We start from the raw sequence: 23248 nt of genomic DNA, 5'->3' as shown, positions 1-23248 counted from the left end.
AAAAATGAGAAAATCTCCTGAAAAAGCATGAAAACGCAGCAAAACTCGAGAGCTAAAGCACGAGGACTACCAACACTTGAACGGAAAGGGCAGTCATTGGCTGGGGGCAGTATGACCCAGAGATCAGTCATTGGTTACTACTAAGAAAGACAGATCAGAAACAAAACCGATACTGATTTTTTCTTTACCGAGGATTCCCAGCCTGACGACGGGGAATATTCATGAACATGTGAATCCATGCCAGACCCCATGCTGGAAAACTTTCCCAACTCAAAGGCCTAATCACCTTGTGACCCAGCATATGATTCTTCTTGCTACAAACTATTCCTGAGAACTTTATGCAGAGACGTTTCAGTTTATCTACCAGAACTGCTTTATCCTGTCCAAGACCTTAGCCCATTGACTTTGGCCTAGCCTATTGAATTGAATTGACTCTTCTGGTAAACTCCAAATATTTGCACTGTCAACGAAAAACTGTAACCTTTCATGTTCTAATATTTATTTTTCTTTTACTCCTCTTGAAAAGTATTTCTGAAATAGTATTGAAGTGTATTTTTGTGTGATATATAATTGCCTCCATCTTATGAATGTTTTACAACTGACAGATAAATAAATTCATATTTATCAAAGAAACCTTGCGTGTAAGAGTTTATCTGAACACTTGTGATTGTAGACCTCTGTGTAACATCATTACAGCTCACATTCCCTCTTGAGATAAGCCTGGCTGCTCAGCTCCGCTACCAAAAACTGTGCAGTACAGACTTATAACAAAGGTTGGTTTTGCTTACACCTGTAGTCCTAGTTGTGTGTAGTGGTCCTGAAGGGTACTGCATACAAACGTTGCCTAACAGACGATCGAGCAGGATGGCGTGGTCTACTTCAGGACAGCAGTTCCCATGCTTCTGGCTCCTCCGAATCCAGATTGGTGGTCATGGAGACAACCAACAGATTCAGTATGTATATTAAGTTAGGAGATGGCCAGATTTTACAGGAGTTTGCCCAGGAAAGGAGTGATCGAGATCGGGCAGTAGTTTACCGGAGAGGAAAGATCAGCAGAGGGCCTCTTAAGAAGGGAGTGCGCAATGGAGTGCTTAAGAGGGAGGGGAAGGATCCAGTGGCAAAAGAGTGATTGCAGAAATCGGCCAAGGCTGGAGCAAGGATGTCAATGTGGTATTTGATGGTTCTGGAGGAGCAGCGGCTCACCTGCTTTGAGGAGACTATCATAGATTGGATTTGTCTAGAAATCTCGTCTGGAGTGAACAGGGAGGAGGAAGAGAAAGGAGGAGGAGAAACAGCTGGAGAGGGGCCCAAAATGGTAGAGGGAGAGGAGGTAGAGGAAGAGGAGAGTGTGGACAGGTTGTCCTGGGTTTTAGTGGTGAAATGAGATGCCAGAGCTGTGCAAATCTATGGTCTGGGAGGGAACAGGAGAGGTGGAGACTGCAGCAGGATTGGCCAGCTACAGGCAGATTTTGAAAGGTTTGGCCAAGTTGTTAGAGGTCGCTGAGACGCAGGCTTGGAGGTATGCTCTCTTCTTAGAAAGGACAGATAGTCTGAATTGTCTTTGGAGCTGGCACAGGCCAGCTTGTCAGAAGATGAGCCTGATGCTCTCTACTTCCTTTCAGCCACCCTACACTTGCGCTTAAGAGTGGTGAGGTCGGAATCGTACCAAGAGTTGCACTTGGATGCATGCTTCAAACAGATCCTCATGACAGAGGTTAGGACATCCATAGTGTTAGAGATTGAGAGATGAAGGTTGAAGAGGGCTGTGTCAGAGTCAGCCAAAGGTGTAGGAGGAGAGAGAGTAGCAGCAAAAGCCTCCACTGACACATGCTTCTTGTGCCAGATGACAGAGAAGGTGGGTGGCAGTGCTCGGGTCGGCTTAGACTGAGAGGCAGAGAGCGACAGATGAGAGGAAAGAAGAAAGTGGTCATTCTAAGAGAGACAGGTGGGGAGAGGGTTGGAGAGGAGGAGGTCTGACGAGATCAGAATATCCAGGGTGTTCGCTGCAGAGTGAGTCGGGTCCGAGGGAAGAATAGGGGGAGAGAGTGAGTCGCAGAGGTTGCAAAAGAGCCCAGAGAAGGGTCTAGAAGCATTCAAGTGAATGTTGAGGTCTCTGAGGAGAAACTGAGAGGTAGAGGCAAGGAGGGAGGAGAGGTCAGCCCTCCCGGTGTTAGGGAGGATTCTCTTATAAGGCTAATTTCCCAAACCTAGTGAGTCCCCCAGCAGCTCTGCTGGATTTTTGGGGTTTGTTTTTTTCTCCTGCTAAGAGTGAGACTCTTTTCCTCCCACTCGTAGGCATGATTTGAGGTATGTCTTTGACTTTTTGTGTGCTTATGGGCTATGTTTTTTTTTACTCCATAGGGTATCAACTGTTTTTGTGTATGTGTTACACAGCACCCTCTGTGCAGTAACACAGGGGTGTCACAGTGACCCTCAAACATAGACTCCATACCCTGGGACTGACTACTGTCTCCCAGGGCATGTAAAGTCACCATTGACTTTACTAGTCCAAAATTGTGAACAAGACTAGTACAAACCATCATATTGTGGAAGTACTGGAAGGGGTTAATTCGAATGTCCCTGGGTCTGTTTCCAAGGGGGCACTGTCCAGTCCCCCCTTGTCGAGTTTCTGGCTGGTGGCAGTGGTTACCACACAAAATATCCCACCGAAAACCAGCAGCAAGCACTCCAGTGCTTCCAACTAGGACTTCCCCTAGGTTGTCCAAAATTACACCTGTAACTCCACCTCTAGCTGAGGCTGAGAGGGAGGTACAACCCTGTGTGGTTGAACTAGACTCTGAAGAGACAGAGCTAGTAGAAGGCCAAGAACCTATTGGAGATCTGGATCATGTTGACCATCCTGAGCTTCAGTCTTTACTGGCAGAAGGTAGACCCAACAGGGCAGACTTCAGTAAGGGACAAAGATAATGTCCAACTCTGGAAGGTCTTCGCCACCAGGCAGCTTCTCAGGCTGATGGGCAAGAGCCCAGGAAGTAGAGGTTGCACTGGGAAGATAGCCTCTTCTACAGTGAACCGACTGAGTCTGCACCTGGAGACTACAAGCGACTTGTAGTGCCTCAAGAAAACAGACTCCAGTTCTTGCAACTAGCCCATGAGATTCCTTTGGCTGGTCACTTGAGTTTCAAGAAGACCAAGGAAAGGCTCTCTCTCTACTTTTATTGGCCAAAGACGGGGGCTGAGGTAGATAGGTTCTGCAAGAGCTGCCACACCTGCCAAACCTCTGGTAAGAGTGGTTGCAAGAATGTGGCACCTTTAGTGCCTCTCCCAGTAGTGGGAGTCCCATTTGAGAGGGTAGGAATCAACATTGTTGGTTCCCTTGATCCTCCAACCTCCTCAGGCAACAGGTTTACCCTTGTTGTAGTAGACCATGCTACTAGGTACCCTGAGGCAATTCCTATGAGGACTGTTACAGCGCAAGCTGTGGCTAAGGCCCTCCTTGGTATTTTTACCAGGGTTGGGTTTCCTAAGGAGGTAATCTCTGACAGGGGGTCACATTTTATGTCCCAGTATATGAAGGCCATGTGGAAAAACTGTGGAGTTACCTACAAGTTCTCGACCGCTTACCACCCTCAGACAAATGGGTTGGTGGAAAGGTTTAATAGGACCATGAAGAGCATGATAGGTGCTTTAGAGGAACCCCTTAAGAGAAAGTGGGATCTTCTACTGCCATGCCTTCTCTTTGGTTATAGAGAAGTCCCTCAGGAGGGAGTAGGATATAGTCCCTTTGAACTTCTTTATGGCCATCCAGTCAGAGGTCCATTGGCCCTGATTAAGGAGGGGTTGGAGAGTGCTCCTACCCCCAAGCCAGTCAGAGTGACTGACTACGTGATAGGACTCCGGAGGAGAATGTCACAGATGATGGCCCAAGCTAGTGATAACATGAAGGCTGGTCAAGCTTTAGTTAAGCACTGGCATGATCAAAAGGCTAACATGGTTGAGTTCACTCAAGACCAGCTAGTTCTCGTTATGATCCCAACAAGGCAGAGGGCCTTGCAAGACAAATGGATGGGACCCTTCAAGGTTGTGGGAAAACTTGGAGAGGTGAACTATCTGGTGGACTTGGGCAATCCCAAGGAGGCTCCCAGAGTCTTCCACACCAACAGACTAAAGGCGTATGTGTTCAGACCTGAAGTAGGAGCCTTGCTTCTAGCTTCAGCAGAAGAGGAAGAAGAGAGTGAACCTCTCCCTGATCTCCTCAGAGGCTTACCCCTGGATAAAAAAATGTAAGGAGTTCATCTCTCTTCAAGTCTGACACCTGAGCAACAAGAGGAGTGCAAATCTATGTTAAATCAGTTTGCCTCCCTGTTCTCACTTTCACCAGGCTTGACCCCTTGGGGCCAGCATGATATACTCACCGGTGACTCTCTGCCTGTAAAAAGCAGAGGGTACAGAATGTCAGAGAATGTAAGGACCCACATCAAAGGAGAGGTCAGCAAGATGCTTGACCTCGGGGTAATAGAGCCCTCTACTAGACCATGGTCTAGCCCAGTTGTGTTGGTACCAAAGGCAGGATCCAAAGAATTGAGATTCTGTGTGGACCATAGAGCTCTTAATGCAGTTACCAAGACTGATGCCCATCCTTTGCCAAGAACACATGAGTTGGTGGATAGACTTGGTTCAGCCAAGTACCTCAGCACATTTGATCTGACGTCAGGCCATTGGCAAATAGCCCTGACAGACCATGCCAAGGAGAAAACTGCATTTTCTACCCCAGTTGGCTTATACCAATTTAAGGTTATGCCTTTTGGACTGAGAAATGCACCTGCTACATTCCAACGGATGGTAAATCAGGTTCTGACTGGGATGGAGGACTTCTGCATGGCATACTTGGATGACATTGCAGTGTTCATCCACTCCTGGGAAGAGCATGTTGACCACCTAGGACATGTTTGAGAAGGCCAATCTGACCATAAAGGCAAGTAAATGCCAGATTGGACAGAGTAAAGTGGTCTGCCTTGGACATGAGGTAGGAGGTGGAGAAATAAGGCCTTTGCCCAGTAAGATTGAAGTTGTGCAAAATTGGACAACACCCACTACTCAGACCCAGGTGAGAGCCTTCTTAGGCCTCACTGGGTACTACAGGAATTTCATAGAGAACTATGGGACCATAGCTTCTCCACTGAATGTGATCTCCTCTCCTAAGTTCCCTAAAAAGGTCAGATGGAATGAGGAGTGCAATCAGGCCTTTGAAAACCTGAAGAAAGCCCTTTGTCAAGCTCCAGTGCTAAGAGCTCCTGACTACCACCAAACTTTCATTGTACAGACAGATGCATCAAATGCAGGTATAGGTGCAGTCCTTAGTCAACTGGATGGGAAAGGTAGAGTGCACCCCATTTTCTTCATCAGTAGAAAACTGAAGGAACCTGAGACAAGGTGGGCAACCATTGAAAGAGAGTGTTTTGCTATTGTGTGGGCTCTGAAGAAGTTTAGGCCATACTTGTATGGTTCTACTTTTGTTATTCAGACTGAACACCAACCCTTGAGATGGTTGATGCAAATGAAAGGGGGAAACCCAAAACTATTAAGATGGTCAATCTGCCTCCGGGGGTTTAATTTCACCATTGAGCACAGGTCAGAGTGCCACCACCAAAATGCTGATGGTCTCTCTAGGATGTTTGTAACCGACTAGAGGTATGAGATTCATCCAGGAGTGGATTCAATCCTCCTGTCCCTTAGTCTGGGGGGGTGGGGGGTGAGTGTTAGGGAGAATTCTCTTATAAGGCTAATTTCCCAAACCTAGTGAGTCCCCGAGCAGCTTAGCTGGATTTTTGGGGTTTGTTTTTTTCTCCTGCTAAGAGTGAGACTCTTTTCCTCCCACTCGTAGGCATGATTTGAGGTATGTCTGACTTTTTGCGTGCTTATGGGCTATGGGTTTTTTATTACTCCATAGGGTATCATCTGTTTTTGTGTATGTGTTACACAGCACCCTCAGGACAGTAACACAGGGGTATCATAGTGACCCCCAAACATAAGACTCCATACCCTGGGACTGACTACTGTCTCCCAGGGCATGTAAAGTCACCATTGACTTTACTAGTCCAAAATTGTCAACAGAACCAGTACAAACCATCATATTGTAGAAGTACTGGAAGGGGTTAACTCGATTTCCCCTGGGTCTGTTTCCAAGGGGGCATTGTTCAGTCCCCCCTTGTCGAGTTCTGGCTGGTGGCAGTGGTTACCACGCAAAATATTCCACCGGAATATTTCCTATGGGATTTTCCTATTGATTTTAAACGCACCACTTTTTGGTGCAATGTTAAAGATACAACCGGTTTATTTATTTAATATAAAATCACCGGTTGGGTCTTTTCGCCAGAAGTATTTTCTAAAATGGCGTTTGTGTCCGTCTCTGTAACTCCAACCAAGGTCGGGCCCTTTGTTCCACTTTTTGGCGGGCTTCTCCACAGAAGCCCTCCAACTGGTGCCACTCTGTCTGGGTTCCACAGGATGTGTGGGTGGGGGAATGGGCACCGTGGACTGCGTTGCCTTAGCAACTCAAGTCGCACTCGGTTCTGATTGGCCCAGTGGTGAGCCGCCCAGCTCACCACTTAGCATGTATCAGTGACAGCTAGGCTGTTGAATTCCACCACAGGACCTAAGAAATCCGAGATGGGGAGATGCTGAGCCATCTGCAACGACAACACCATCGGTGGAGCCCTGCTGCAACGACCTCACCACTTTCCTGACGACAAGAGAAGATCTTCTGCTGAAAGAGTCTTCTTCCTCTGAGCTGGTGGGATCAACCAGTTTGCCATTTCGCCTTCCAGGACGTCTGTTGGTCGAATCGCCCGTGCCCAGCACCCCGGCGGCCGGATAGCCAAGCTTCACCACTGTGACCGCGAATAAAAGGAACGCACCTTTTAACCGTCGAACTCCACGGCTGGTCTCTTCCTAGGCAGTGCAACGACTCCAAGTTTCCTCCTCGACGAGATCCTCTCTTCCCCTAGTCGAAACCACGAACTGCACCCGCTGCCAGGAACAACTGCCACCGCTGGAGCTTCCTCAACTTTAAAGGTACTGTGTTCCACCTGGCCTCCCTTTTTTTATACGGTTTGCTAAAGGTGTCCCTTAAATCCTTGGCTTTCCAACTGGGCTGGCCCCAGACCTTCTAACTTTACCTTTTTATTATTATTTTTTTAATTTAATGTTTTGGTTTGTCTTTCAAACCTTTCATTTTGTCTATTTTCTTTTTCATAGTTCGCTTTCTTTCTATCGTGAGATTTATGTGAAGTTCAGGCATTGTGTCCAGTCTTGTTGCCTTTTGAAGGGTCTTTTCATTCTTTTGTGTTTCTTAGCCCATTTGAGAAAGCTCCATGATGTTATTCCAGTATGAGACAACTGCATATATCAATTTTCTTTCCTTCCCAGCTAGAATTGATGCCCATCGGTCTTCTTGCGAGAGCGGTGTGTGGTTTTTTATGAACCATCCTACAGCTAAGTCTCTTTTCTCGCTTAGAGCGGGGCATATCATTATTATATGGTGCAAGGTTTCTGTTGTCGCTTCGTCTCCGCAGAACCTACAGAATTTTTCTTGCGCAGGTATTTTTTTTCTGGCAGCCATGATTTCTCATGTTTGAAGGATGTTCAATCTCACTCGCATGAAGGTGTCTCTGATTTTCGCTGACGGGAAGCATTTAAGGTATTCTGGTAGTTTGTTGATTGGTCTTATGTCTCGTATGCACGGGACGTCCAATGCGTATGTAGACTTGATCTCATTTGTCTTTATCCAGTCATTTTCTATCAGTCTCTTTTTTGCCCTCTGCGGTCTGTTTATGAGCTCGTCCTCCGATATGCATTCAGCTTTGCAGTTTGCTTCGATGCATTTTTTCCAGATTTCGAGTGGTTGAGCTTTTATCTCATTTGTTGTTTTTTAAAAGATTTCTAGCGGGGGGAGTATAATTTTCACTCAAGATCTTTCTGTACAGATCCATTTGTTTCCAGGTGACAAGGGATTGGAGTGACTGTAGCGCTAGTTCTGCTCGTAAACGTGGCATTGGAAATGATGTTGGTAAGTTTAGAACTTTCCTCCAGAACTGTCCTTCAATCTGTTGCCATATGTTGTTTTCTATATTTAATAGAGCTTCTGAGCCATATGTGAGTATTGCCGTCACTTTCTGCTTATAGAAGTTTATGACTGGTATCAAAGAAAATTTCCCGTATTTTGCGTGTAGCACTTTTGCTTGTCGTGCTAATGCCAAAGCTTTTTCTTTGAGGAGCAATGTTGTGCCGGTCTCGACTGCAGATTGATTCAGCCATATTCCGAGGTACTTGACTCTGATGACTTCCTCGATTTTTTCCTTTCCGATTCGGAAGTTGTTGGCAGGCCCCTTCTTGTGTCTTTGCTTCGTCAGTGTCATGATTTTAGTTTTCTCTACATTTATTTCGAGTTGGTTTTTGACCATGTATGTCTGTATGTTTTCTAGAGCTATCTGTAATCCCTGCGGTGTTTTAGCGAGTACAACAATGTCATCTGCATACAAAATGCATGTCAATATTGTGCCATTCAATTTTGGTGGGTTGATCCGGGGTGAGTATATACATTCTTCTAAATCGGCTGTGTAAAGGTGAAATAGCGTGGCAGCCAAGGGGCATCCCTGTTTCAAACCTTTGGTGGTTTTTTATCAAGTCAGTTAGTGTGCCATCTTTGGACATTCTTATGGTGGTATTCTGGTACAGTAACATGATCGGTTTCAGGATGTTACTTGGGCAATCCCAATCTCTCAATTTCTTCCAAAGGAGGTCTCTATTGACTGAGTCAAATGCAAGTTTGAGGTCTATAAATCCTGCATAGATTTGCGTCTTTGATTGTGTCGCTTGCTGTTTTATTAAGTTCAGAATAAAAAGATTGATGTTTGTTCCTATGTTTTTTATGAATCCCGTCTGCCTTCTGGAATATTTTCTTTCCTTAGTAGCCCAGTTGTTCAAGCTCCTTAATAGGATTTTTGCGAACACTTTCCCCAACGTGTCCAGTAAGGCCAGTGGGCGGTAGTTGCTTGGTTCTTCAGTTTTCCCGCTTTTGTATATAGGAATTATAGTGGCTTGCTGCCACGTTTCTGGTATACTTTCGTTTTCTGTATAAGGTCAAAGATGCTGTTACATATTAGGCCCCATGGCTCAGGGTTTTGTTTGATGATCGTGTTGGTCAGCCCATCAGGCCCTGGAGCTCTTGACGCATTCAAGCTCTTTATTGCATCGGTAATGTCGTCTAGATCCCAAACAAGGTTCCAAGAAGGGGTCTCTGCCCACTTTTTATCCTCCTTCTGCCATGTCTTTTCGCCGTACAGATCCATGAAGTATTTTATCCAGCTTGCCTCCGGAACGTTTGCTGTCATGACGTCTTGTGTCTGTGGCTTTGCATTCAGCAGTGACTATAGTTGCCTTGTGTTCTGGTTTCTTGTGGCATGCAGCATGCTCTCGGCATCGTCTTGCAGCCTCATTGCTTTGTTGTTTTTCATCCAATTTCTGTGTTGCTGCTTTGCCCACTTCATTATTTTTACCAAATCTCCCAAGTTCTCTTTCTTTAATGCATTTATTGCGTGGCTCAGTTCTTTCTTCTTTTGTACAACCTTGTGGTTGTATGCATGTTGGTGTCTCTGCATTGATTTTTGAGTTCTTTTCGTCTCTTTCCTGTATGGAAGCAGAAGCCTTGCATAGTTCAGTTTTTGTTTGTTCTCCAGGTTTGATTTGGACATTATGCTTCGTAGCTTTCCCACTTTGTGTTGGCTAATCATTAATCTATTCATTCCTTCGTTTATCTCCATATCAGGTAGGGAGCAGGTAGGTTTCTTCATGGTCACGGTGATCAAGACTCTTTTCAATATGGAATTGTCGCTATTGGGGTTTTTAAGGTTACAAGCAAACTTTGTCTCTTCGTATGGTCCTTTGGACATATAGATATAGTCTATTATTGCAGTTTTGCTAACGTTTGCCCAGGTTTCCATCAGTCGACTTCCTGTAGTGTCCCAGCAGTCTGATCTGAGCAGTTGTCTATTGGCTGTCTCCTTGTTCCATTTCCTCGCACGATTTTCTAGTGCAAGATCGTTTAATTTGTTGCCTTCCTTATTGTATAGATGTATGTTTAAGTCACCGCAGATTATACATTCTGAGTCTGGGTGTTTGATTTTGGCTTGATCAATTGTTGTGAACACATTGTCTATGAAAATGTCCTCTTTCATTGCAATTGGGTTCCAATATACGTTAAGAATACACCATATCTGATCTTTCTCGGCGTCTTTGTTGGACTTTGTCCTAGCTTGTGTATTCCTTACTTTAAGCATAGTTACTTGGACCCAGGGGGTGATGTTTTCCGACTCGATTATTTCTATGTTTGCTATGCACTTTATCATAGTCATAAGTCCTGCTCATGGCCAGCCATTTTTCCTTATTATCGCTGGGTTCATCACTACAATGTATCCATCGCATATAGGTTGTTCCGTGAGCCAGGATTCTTGTATACAAACAATGTCTCCAGCATGTAGCATTTGGTCTGTTTCTCTAAAAAGGTGGCTGTGCCCGCGGGTCTTCCAGGAGCATATTGTGAGTGATATCGTCTTCGCATTCTTTAGTTGTCATCTTTGGTTGGTGTAGTAGTCCTGCTCACTTAAGTCCGAATCTTCAAGTTGTCGCCATATACCTTGTTTGCTCCGTGATTCTTGCCACTTTCTCTGTATTTCTTTCTCTGTCAGTTCATGCCACTGTGCTTCTTTCTCAGGTCTACTCCCCTCTTTCGCTCCTGATGTTTGCGCTATCTCCTTGGGTGTATTGTGGGTTTCATTTCTATGAATCCAGTTTTTATTTTTCTGTTGCGTCATTTCTTGAGTGTCAGGCTTCAATCTTTGTTCTCTATTCCTTGTTTCTTCCAGGTCTGGGGGCACTAGGCTGAATCCCAGTTCTTTTAGAATCATCATGTTTCCAGTCATCCTTGTTAGTGCTTCTTTGTTGGTGAATTCAATCAAGACTTGATATGTTGTTATTTTGTCCAAGAATTCAATAGTGTTGATGTCTCTGGTGGTTATTTCTTTCATATCCGGTATCGCATGTAGCAGTCTTAGTACATTTGTTCGATTCAATATCAAGTTATCATTTTTCTTCATAGTTCTTTGCAGTTTTATCTTGTATTGCTGCCTTTTTACTTTTTCCAGTGGGTCAATGAATATCGGCAGTTGTGGTTTTGGTTTCACTTCTGATTCCGACAGTTCTCGCTGTTCCTTTTTCTTTCTATTTTTCTCGATCAAGGTTTCATTTTCCTTGGGTCTACTTTTTCTAAGAGACTTTTCATTCCTTTAATCTGTTCTGTACTCCTCTTCAGAATCTTCTTGGGTGTATGTTGATTCCTGTGTTTCTTCGTTTGATATATCTTCGAGTGAAAAATCATATCCCGTGGACTCCTGCAAATGGATTTCCTCATAGTTATCTAAGGTGATCATTGAGGCTTGGCTCATTTGAAAGTGTGCCTCTTCTGATAGATCAATAATTTCATCTTCGTGTACTGACATCTCCATCAGTTCTTCCATTAGTCTTTCTTCGGAATTACCTTCACCTCTTGGGGATTCTGTTTTCACCTTTTTTCGTCCTTTGAGATGACTATGGGTGTTTTTACCTTCTGTGCTTTGTTTTTGTTTTTTTCTGCACTTTCTTTTTCTGGAATTCTTAGGTTTCTCAGAAAAGCTTGTGAGCCAGTTTTCCTTTTGTTTTTGCCATTAGTGCCATTTTTTTGTTTCTCTTCTTCAGCCTTCGTTTTATTTCCTTTGCTAAAGATGTCATAGTTTTGTTTTTCTGCGTTTTTTTTTGTCGGAATCACTGGTGGGTTCAAAGGCTCAGCTAGATCGATTAAATTATCCACTGGGGTGTTGTGTGTTATTTGTGCATCTTGTTCCATCTCTTCAACAGCATTGTTCTCTATCCTTTTTTGCTCTTTGTTACACAACTGATTGTTTATTTTTCCTTTTGTCGTATAAATTTTGGGCAGATTTCTCTGGTAGTTTCTTTCCATCATCATTGTAATCAGCGCGTGCGTTAGATCTGATTTTTCAGCACGTTCACTTCTTGCGATGTCAATCAGTCTCGTTTGCCACAAATGGCTGGCGGCTGCTTCTGTGTCTAAACGTTCCTGCAGTTTCTTCATATGTGCATCTTGATAAGTTTGTTTTGAGTGTATTAATGCTAATAAGGTGGCTTGATCTTTTATTGTTTCGGTTAGAGCTTCTTGAAACTTCATATATGGAATGAGAGATTGTGATGGTGTCGGGATTAACATGTTTTGGAGATCCAGCATCAATGTTGGTATTGATGCCATTTCATAGTTATGTCCTTTCTCACATCCACATATGTTTGATGTTGATGAATCTTCTGGGTAGAACGGTTTGCTGTTTATTTTTGCTGGTTCATCTACAAAGGGCGACCCCTTTTGTCCTTAGCTGCCTTTCCTTGTATTCTCTCTCAAATATTTTTCTGCTTTCTTGTGTTTCCTGGGCATTGCTGTACTTCGCCTCTGTTGAATTGGGAGGTTGTTTGTAGCCAAATACCTCTTTCCTTTTTTCATGGCTTTTCATAAGATTTTCAATTTCGGTTATGTCTAGCGATAGACGCGCTGCCTTGGGGTTTGCTTGTTGGTCCATTTTGTTTGATGGCACTTGGGATTGTATTCTACTCTCATACAGTGATTGCCATTTTCTTCTTGCCTTTTTGGCTTTCTGCTGCTGGGTTAATTCCTTTTCTTCATCCTCGTGTGCTATCTGGTATTTCCATACTTCTTTTTCGTGCTTCAGTTCATTTTGTGTGCTATTTGTTTCGCTTTTTTGTCTGTCGCTTTTTAAGTCTGTTTCAGTCGCATTGCTTTTTTTCGTTGGCTTATTTTGTTCATCAGTTGTTCTGGGAATAGTATTGTTCTCAATTTTCTTGTGCTGCTCTGTCCCTATTTCCTCTCTCATCTCCTTTCCATCACTTTTTTCCTCTATATTTGCTTCATCCTGTTCCTTGTCCTTTGTTTTTTGGTAATTTAGAGCGCTATCATTTTTTTCTGGCGATGTTGGTAGAGGAATGGTTTTCTCTAGCTTATCATGTGAACTGTTATCATGTTCCTTAGATGGATCCTTTTCCGACTCCTTGCCACATGCTTTGGATGGTTCGATTTGTTTCATGTCTATGCTTCCACCTTCATTTTGAATTTCGCCATTATCTGTTGTTCGATGATCACTCTCTTTTGTACTGTTTGCGCCCAGTTTCTTTGGGCCTTTATTCTTGGTATTGGGTGTGCTCATGTTCTTTGTCTGAAGTCTTGTTTGAGGTGGAGTCATTTCCGAGTTTGGCGCTGGTCGGGATGCTATTTTGAATGCCCCTAGTTATATTCAAGGTACAATACAGACCACAGTCTCTGCCAGGGAACCTGTATGCAGGGTTATCAAGTTTACAGGTACTGGCTCGCGCGTTGCTTGTAAATGCTATTTGAGGAAAGGTGGATCAAAGGCCCACAGTCTCCACCAGTAAGCAGGCGTAAAGGTTAGTCAAGTCAAGGCTAGCACGCTCTTGATGTAAATTCCGCCTGAAATACAGTGGATTGTGTGGGAAGTGCCTCTAGTGGTGGGTACGCCCCTCGCCCTCATGTGATGTTAACTTTGGGTTACATTTGTGTAGATGGGACCACCAAGCAGGACACAGGGCATCCATTTTTTGTGCCCCCTTTCGACTCCATCTTGGTAACCAGGCCTCACTGCGTTAGTACAAAATGCATCTCTCCCTTTTGCCTGCTGCAGTAGCTCGGAGCACATAGCCCCCACCCTCGTCCCCACTCCAACTGGAAAACTCTGCAGCTCCATTCTCACGCTGAAGCCGGAGCTGCTTGCAACAAATAATAAATGTAACACATCCCTTTTCCTCTGAGATCACTGTCGTGCATGTGAACCAACATGAGCCAAGAACATAGCTCGTTCATCTCCACAAAAGTGTCCTTGCCCTCTTACCCTCGCCACTTGAAACTTATTGCCATTCTAACCCTGTGTCCTTGCAAGGCATTCCTTTCATGTGCCAGACTGCCAACCATGCTATGAAGCCCACCCAACAGACCCCCAACTAACATTAGACCGCTGCTGCAGTATATCGTGCCCAATACTAACAAGTGCCACATATCTGAGATTCTTGTGAGACTAACCCTATAGTTCAATGACAGTATTATAGTGGTCACGGCCCATAAACCTGTGACCTGTATAACCCAAATGTTGAAGATGATATAAACTCTTGAGTTATTTGTATAATGACATGATACACTACCGAGGGACTTTTGATCAACTATTATTTAGTGCATGCATTACTCAGAGTGTATTTTCTTAGCTCAGATAGTGACCACCGTATTTCACAGCGGCCTGACCTTCACCCATCTGGAGCAGATGTCTGACGTGAATCCTCCCGCCAACCAAGCAACCAACCCGGAGGAAGAGATGATGCCCACACCTAAGACACCACCCTGGCTGACCAATCCAGGTCCAACGTAGCCTCATATGTTAAAGATGTCAATGTACTGTGTAAATGTGTTGTAACCTTGATGTGGTCAGACCGCTCTCAGAGATCTAGATAAACCTTTCCTTGAACTCTCGCAGCCTGCTCTTTTGTGCCTTATTCCCTGTCCAGGGAGTGTCTGTTTTATTCATTTTACACGTGTAAGACAGGGAGGGCACAAACAGGATCAAAGGCCAAGGGGCCCGCAGTCTCCACCAGTATGCAGGCGTAAAAGTTAGCAGTCGAAGTCAAAGCTAGCACGCTCTTGATGTCTGTCCCGGTTGAAGTACAGTTGATCAAAGGCCAAGGGGTCCACAGTCTCCACCTATATACAGATGTGTTTCTTAGCTAATTGGGGTGAGTGAAATCAACACGTGGAAGTGAGCACCGTTTGTGGAGCTGTGGATCAAAGACCTGGCGGGCCTTCTCCGTTTCAGAATTGGGTCAATGTTTTATTTTATTTTTTTAATATAAAAAAAAAAACTATTTTGCAGGTGAGAGCAATTGGTGATTGTCAAGTGCCGGCAGTCCTTCCTGTGTTATTGATCTCGGAAGGGCAGGCTCTGTGTATTAGCACTATTGTTTCTCGCGTACCTTTGCGCTTTGTAACGTGTGATCGTGACTTCGAGTTGGTGCATTCAGTTCTAGCACTCGTCGGTATCAGCCGCAGGAGGGTATGCAGCACATTTACAGATAGGTAAGATTACAGTAGAGGCTCTTTGTATTTCGGGCAGCCTCTTAGTTTGAGCAGTGATGTTTTATCAAGCAAATGTGCATTATCCTACCTCCAGCCTCCAGGCAAACAATGAAAAACAGCAGCGTGCCCTTCACTTGCTGTGGGGTTAACGCCGCAAGGGCGGATTGTTGCTGGGTAAATACCAAACTTCTTGGTAGGGTGGAGTTCAGCATCTTTAGCTCCTTAAAGATGCAGGAGCTCATATAGGCAGCAAAATGAGCAGTCTTTACCGTGTTTAACACGGGATGCACGGGAAACAAAGAAAGGCAATCCTCAATGAATGAATCCACTCCACAGCGAAAACAGCACCGAGCCCGTCACTTTCTGTGGGCTTAACTACCTTCTGAATCGACCCGACCTCTTTTGAACATTTTTACAAAGACTTGAATGCATTTCTAAACTGTGTGATCTTGCGCACATTTCACCTTGCTCCATTTAAAGTGGACCTGGCCTATGAACTTTGGCTCTACAGTAGACTCTGCCTTCACTAACTTGTTTTGGTCTTAGAAAAGCGTTGGGAACTGTTTTATTTTCATGACCTGCCTTTTTCTCTCCCTTTTATTTAATTATTGGAGTGCCATCTAAGTTACACGCTCACATCTGTTTTGATAAATAGTGGTGTTTTGACTTAGACTTGTCTAATAATTCTTAAGGGAGGTGTGTATACTTTTCTGACTGTGTTTGAACTTGCTTTGATTTATAGTGCTAGTGTATTTCTTTAAGTGTGAGTTAAATAAATAATGATACACTTTTGATACAAAGCTGTGGTCAGTGTTTGCTTGCTCTACTGTGTTTTTAGCCCTATTGTGTATCCTCTGTATACTGCCCTACTCTTCTTGAGATAAGTCGGACTGCTCAGCCACAGCTACCAGGTAAATCTGGGTGGTACAGACTACTACCAATTGGGCTTACTCCTGTAGTCTTAAATCTTCATGCAGTGGTCCCCAAGGGAACTGCACAGGATTCTGCCTAACACCCGGAGACGAAGAGGGTGACCTGGCCAGGCGGTCTGTAGATGGTGGCCACAGTGAGAAAGGCCAGGAGAGATAGAGAACATGCAGACAGGGCATTAAAGGGCAGAGGAGTAGGCCTGCATGGAATGACAGAAGCATGGATCCACTCTGGGCAGATCAGGGCTACTCCCCCTCCAGGACGGCTGATTCTGGGCTCGGAGAGGATCTTGTAGCCAACAAGTAGTAGCATGTCAAAACTCAGATGACCGAGGAGTGTTTCACAGCGGAGCGAGAGTTAAGAGTAGCGACGAGGAGCAGATGGTCACCTTTGCAAGACTTCGGTAGAGTGGTACAGGCATGAGATACGCCCTGCAGAAGTGTTACAGGGCCCGAGAATGGGAGGAGGAAGGAGGAGATGGCAGAGAGGAAGAAAGGGTGCCAAAGAGGTGGCGAAGGAAGGAGAAGGCAGAGCGGCCAGAGAAGCAGCAGAGGGTACCAGAGAGGTGGCGGAGGAAGGAGGCGGCAGAGGAGCCAGAGAGGGGTAGGCAGGAGTAGTGGGAGAAGGAAGGAAGTTGATAAGACGCGGGAAGCATCTATCTAAAAGGAGGAGATTGGCCTGAGGGCCCTGGACCAAGACGGTGCCATTTAAGTAGACATTAATGATTGTCTTGGAGGAGTGCAAGGGGGCCAGGAGGGCCTCCCACCGGGTGCCACCATTAATGGGACAGGAGGAAAAAAGAGAGAGAAAACAGAGACCATATGTGGAGTCCATTGGACGGGAGAGCGAACGACAAAGAGAATGTCAGTGAGGGTCTGTCTGGAGGAAGCACTGGTATAGGTATCAGCGAGAGGAAGGCCTGGTTGGAGACCAGAATGTCCCTCTTGAGCTTCTTCCTATCAGACTTAGCGAGAGGGATAGGATAGTCGATAGAATAGCAGTTGGAGAAGATCAGGGAGACAGAGAGCACCATATGATATGATATGGCATTAATAACGCGTCTATACACAAGTGTTTCTAGGCGCGTAGATGGTGCCGGGCAGAGAGTGAGGGGGAATTCCAAGCAGAAGGGGTCACACACTAGGGCAAACAGGAGTGTGGCACACGAGGGGGGGTATCACACAATAGAGGGGGCAACAGTCAGTACACCACAGAGCAGGAAAAATGGAACCTTGCGGGCCCTAGCATGAGTGGAGAAAAACAGTGTAAGCAATAAATGTACACTACAATGGCACTTCAAGGGCATGAGACTGCAAGTACAAAACAGAATGCACAGCTGGTAGTCCTAGGGGACCTAGAGGGGAAGAAGAGAAATACACACGATGCAGCACGCAACCGATACAATGGTAACACTACAAACAAAAAACGCAAACCATGGTAATCAAGGAGACCTGGAAGTAAGAGGAAAATGCAAGCGATGCAGTTGAATGACAATACAATGGTCACAGTACGGATGAGCGTGGACTGCAGAGACACAAAAAAAGGGAACAATACACTGGTCGAGACTCAAGGGAGCTTGAAGAGGAAAAAGAGGAGGGAAGAGGGACTGGGCTGCCTGGGAGCAAAACTGGGAAGGATGTGCTAGGCCGGGGTAGCAGGGACAAGTTGCGTGGGGAGCAATGCAAAAAAAGGGATGCGCTAGGTTGGGGGAGCAGGGACAAGTTGCGCGGGGGCGCAACACAGAGGGAAGTGCTACGCCAGGGCAGTGGGGGCCTTTGCGTAGAGCAACAGAGAGAAGGGATCGCTAGGTCAGGGGAGAGGGACAGGTAGCGTATTAAATCAGGTGGTGCGAAGGTGGGGGGCTGGGGCTAAGGTGCAAGGAAACACATGGCGCGAGAACAGGGGGAGCAGGTCGTAAATTGCAAAGGAACGCAAGGGAGAGGGGACCGGTGCACAGGCAGAGCAGCGGGACCTATGTTCGAAGGTAGCGAACGTGGAAAAGGGAGAGGGGTGGACATGCAGGAAGAGGAAGCCAGGGGGACGCACGTGTGGAAGAGGGAGAATGGGATAGACGAGTATGGTCAAGGAATTACGTGGAATGCAGTAAATGCATCTCCCACCCGCACATTCTTACCTTGTGGACGCAGTTGGAGGTTGAAATCGTCTGCGCTCACAATCTGTGCCGCTACCCTATCGCTGTCTAACTCCTGTGTCGCACAACACTGCGGCCTTTTCCTGCTAGGTTGTTGCCACAGAGGGTCCGATCCTCGGTTCTTAAAGGCTCGGGAGCATGGAAAGTTGTGGTGCGTGCTACATGTCATCGGGCACGCAACACAACTTATAAGATGGAGAAGCGATCCCGATTGTGCAAAGTGCACTTTATCACTTAAGGTGAACTGGGGCACTAGAAGACCATACCAGGAAGAAGAAGACCCAGCACCATCCTGTCTAGTATTGTGGATTACGAATGGCCACATGGGTGCTAAATCCCTTTGACTGTAACCTGTGGAAAAAGAGTATGCTGGGTGATGCATCTCTGTAACTGCAAATCTGATCCAAGAAGTGATTGGGTGCCATTCCCCTGACACTGTATGTTTAGAGAAGCTGGGGAAGACCAGCAGTTAAAAGAAAACCACTGAAACATTATTTATGCTAGCCTAACACTGCAAATTCAGGTAAGCCCCCAAGAGGAAATTCCTGTTTTGTCGTAAATAAACCCTTAGTCTCTGTGGGCATCCTTACACTGAAGGGATGAGAGAAGCTGGGGAAGGCCAGTATCCCTAGGAGATGAACTAGGACACTATTATCCGACCAATGCTAACACTGTTGATTTAGGCCAATCCCAAGGAGAAAACCCTATTCTTTTGTAGATAAAACCACTAGTCCCTCTAAGTATTTATCCAAACCACTTCACATTTGTAAATAAAAAATGTATGTGCCTTTACATCATGTGTTTTGTACGTCCCACCACAGAACTGTGTTGGTTAGAATCTAGGGTTTGCATACCTGCCAATCAGGATTGAACAACTTGTTTTTCTTATCAGCATGTTTGAACTGCCTTACAGGCCTGAGAAGGGGACATTAAGAGGCATTAGTCATGGTACTGTACCCTAGGTTTAGGGCCTCAGTGAACTCGGGAGTGAGTAGGCAGCACCTATTAAATCTCCTACCCCTCCCCCCATTCTATAATGATGCAGTGCTACATAAGGGCCAGAAGCAAACTGGAAAGGCTCCAAATTAGACCAAGGCAGGTATAGTAGAAGCTCACCCAGTGTCCAGCTGAGCAATGCAGAGGGGGGTGATCCTTCTGCGACCATCTGCTGTCCGAGTTTCCACTTGCTTCTTCAAAAGGTTCTGCAAGGATGAGAAAACAAAACAGTGTTAATGAGATTTTAATAATCATTACAACAATGCACAGAGCAGTGAGGCAAGTAAACAAACACTATTTTATTATGTAATTGGTATGGAGTTTTTTCTTGGACCTTTACCTAGGGGACAGATATATCAACCTACTTGAATTAAGGGATGTTTGCTGTTTTTAAATTCCTGACTCTTCAAGGTACAGCGAACCAATACACAAAATGAGTAGATCCACACAATATATTTGTATAAATATATTCTTTATAATAAAGCTGGGAATAGGAAATAACTACAAAATATTAACAGGTAAGTAAATCATGAATTTATTTTTAGATCATAGAAGAACACAGAATATTCATCTGATAGGACCATCAAATCTAAACATGTTGGCAAATTTAGTGAGGTTCACAGTTCTCGGAGAGAACAAATGTCTTGCGCTTAGCGCTAGCACCTCTGAGAGGCGACTACCACCCCACTTAGGGCGCCGGGGGAGGTGAAAGTAAGGAGAGGTCACCTCTGCAAACAACATCAGATTGATGTGATGATACATAGTTGACAGGCTGCTGCGAGAGCAAAAGAAGATAAACTTTTTCCCATCCCTTTCCTCAAGTAGACCTGGATGTCAGCCTGCACTAAATTCAATGGCTAATACAATTTTTGGGTTATGCTTGACATTGGCAAATGAACAGAGACCTATAAAAAGGATCCTGGCAAGGGTAGTTGATTTGATTCTGACCAACAGTGTGCTGGATATGGGAAATTCACGGGAAATACTAAATGCGGATTTTGCACAAGAGATGGTCGCAGAGACATTAATGGATTTGAGCATGATAAATACTCCGCTTTCAATTTCCGATCATTCAGTGTCACCTATGGAGATGAATCAAACAAGGTTTATACTTTATGCAGGAACTGGCAGCCATAAAATCTCCCGCTGTTTTCACCCCACCCTACAACAACAACACAAAAACACTATGGAAACGTAATAAAACTAAACAATTGCTTGAACATCAAAAACAAATAGTGGGGGCATGGCTTCAAGTGCCAGCAATGTGGACGCCTCTTCATTAACCTTCGTGAGATGCCCGGCATAAGGCATGTATAATGCCGGTTCCAGCGCTCTTCGGCTCCAATGAAAGCCGAAATATGATGCGAAAACCTGAAAAGGAACGGGTGAAGGCGGTGAAACGATATGAGACCAGGAAGTCGAGAAACACAAGATGCGGCTCCCGGGCCTCGTCCCTCTTCCTCCAACCTCTGAAAGCATCTGCCAGGGAGGCGCAAAAGCTGAAAATGGAGACCCGCTTGACAGAGCTGCTGGGGGCACGTGTCGCCCATAAGGGGGCCATCCATACTATTCAAGCCTCATCGTAGCCCAGAGCACCCAGCTACAGCTCGCAGCGAACAAGGAAAAAGAGGTGAGCCTCCCAGCTAACAATTGAGGGACATTACTTGCCGGAGAGGAAGCAAACCATAACAAATGATCCTATGCTGGGTCCTACCAGAGAGGGTTCATTGGGAACGCGACAGGGAGCACTGCAGACCACCACACTGAGCCACCCCCAAGGGCTTCGAGAGCAGAGAGAAAGCTGAGGAGGAGCCCCCTGGGGCCCCAGTTATGCTTCCCCTACAGGGTCCCTCCTTCCAGGGTCCTGAATCACACCCACTGCCTCCTCTGAAGCTGAAGACCCCTGGCAGAGAGGGATTCTGGAAATTAGAGCACACGCCCTCCATGGCATGAAAAGGCTGCTGTTGCGCCAGCATCAACGCAGGGGGCCCTTGGCAGATCGCAATGGGGTGCACACAGAGGAGAACCCAGGGCGGCTGTAGCCACGTCGAAACAACAAAAGCCTCTGAAAAATGCAAACATCGCCACCCGCTTCAACTCTAGGACAAAAGTATGAAAACACATGTTGCAAAAGCCAAAACCCACTCTCTGGAACACCCCGCAGGGAAACTAGCCACAAAAAAAGACCTACAGTCCTTTATGTCTGAATTTAAATTGGAATTCCGGATTTGTATGGCAGAGATCTCCTTGAAGGTGGACCGCTTGGACCAGCAGGTCCTGGAGGTGGAACAGTGGCATGGAGACAGCCTTCGGGTCAAAGGGGTGCCCACCTCAATCCCAGATCACGCCCTGCCCGACTACACAGGAGGGCTTTTCCAGATGCTCCTGCTGCATCTTGACAAGGCAATGTTTCTCCTCAACCAGATCCAAAGACTGCGTATCCGGGGGGGCAAGCCCTCAGACAGACAAAAGAAGAAATCCTGGCAGCCAGCCGGACACAAGGAGATCTGACTTTTTAGGGGGCACCTCTGCAAATCTTTCAGGACTTCGCAACGGTGCAAAGACGGAGGGCGCTCAGAACCTTGACGACAGTTTTGCAGGACCAGAAGGTCCGGTACCGATGGCTGTTCCCTGCCACATTACAACTTACTCTCGGCGATATGACCCAAGCCATTAGCACATTGGAAGAGGCAGAAGACATCCTAAGGGTGGCCGTTCCTGAAGCGGAGGTGGGCTTTCCTACGAAACCAACACCACCAACGAAAAGAGAAGCCCCCAAAGCGAAACTTAACACTTGGGCAAAAAAGGCCCAGGGGCGTAAACTTGTAACTTGCCCACAGCAAACTTGAGCAGCCCCTGACGGGACTCTAGCGCCCTTATGCCGTTCTGCAACTGGCCTCAGGTACCCCGCCACAATACTTGGAACCAAAATCTTTCTTCATCCAGGCTTCATGCGGCCTATTCCTGGCGTGCTATAGCGCCCAAAGGCCGACGGGGCAAACGTCCAGATTCCAGTTCCACGTTATGGTTACCGTTCACATGTTGGGTTCTCTCTACTGTTACAGTTTATTGGTTGGAATTATAAGTTAAAAGCTTGGTTGCAGATTGGGGATGGAACAACGACAGAACTAGATGGCGGATAAGATCAACCTGGATCCCCCGTCACACAGCGGAATCAGATTCTTAGGAGATGCCTCCACCTCATCAGAAGCTGAAATTTATATCGCTCAACGTTAAAGGCCTAAACGCGCCTACCAAGTGCAAATCGACTCTCCAGTGCCTGCAGGACCTCAACGGCGCAGGGGTCTTCTTACAAGAAACTCACCTTCTTCCACCTGACTTTGTCCCTCTCCGCAACAGACACTTCCCACTTCAATACTTAGCGTCCAGTAGCTCGAAGAGAGGCGGCACAGCTATCCTGCTGGCAAAAGGGGTTTCATTCAGGGAGTTGGAGACGCTGCACAGCTCAGAAGGACGCCATACAGGGGTCAAAGGTATGTTGTTTGGACAACTTGTAAACTCTAATTTCTGTCTATGCCCCCAATGTGGGACAGGAGTCCTTTTATTCGGAACTGGAGTCTAGGCTTCTCCCCTTCATCTAGGCTCAGGTGATCACCAGGGGGACATGAATGGGGTCCCAGACCCCCCCCCCCCCCGATAGACAAATCACCCCACCTGCATCAAAAGACTTTAAAATTGCTAAGGGGCTCCTACACCTATTTAAGAACCTGGGGGTGGTTGATGCCTGGACAGTGCTGCATCTGGGAGAAAAGGACTTTTCTTTCTTCTCGCATGTACACTGAACTTCCTCCCAGATAGACTTGCTCCAGACATCCCCTTCATTTGTGTCCTTTATCTGTGAGGCAGCTTTAAAACCGAGAGTGTTGTCGGACTAAGCTCCAGTCCTCTTGACATCCCGATTCCACGACTCAGACCCCCCCCCCCCTCAATCCCTGAGATCT

At 45.9% G+C, this 23248-nt stretch overlaps 1 protein-coding gene across 1 annotated transcript in view; it reads right to left on the bottom strand.

Moving 5' to 3' along the window:
- Positions 1–23248, bottom strand: part of HIRA (histone cell cycle regulator) — a 1376152-nt gene that overhangs the window by 778944 nt on the left and 573960 nt on the right. Inside the window, exon 13 of the mRNA XM_069620059.1 lies at positions 19407–19492. Within this exon, the coding sequence (XP_069476160.1) occupies positions 19407–19492 (86 nt within the window). The remainder of the gene's footprint in view (positions 1–19406; positions 19493–23248) is intronic.

The sequence above is a fragment of the Ambystoma mexicanum genome, chromosome 10, assembly GCF_040938575.1.
Source record: "Ambystoma mexicanum isolate Mex_15411 chromosome 10, UKY_AmexF1_1, whole genome shotgun sequence".
NCBI lineage: Eukaryota > Metazoa > Chordata > Amphibia > Caudata > Ambystomatidae > Ambystoma > Ambystoma mexicanum.
Note: the sequence above shows the minus strand (reverse complement) of the source record. Positions and strands in the feature narration are given on the sequence as shown.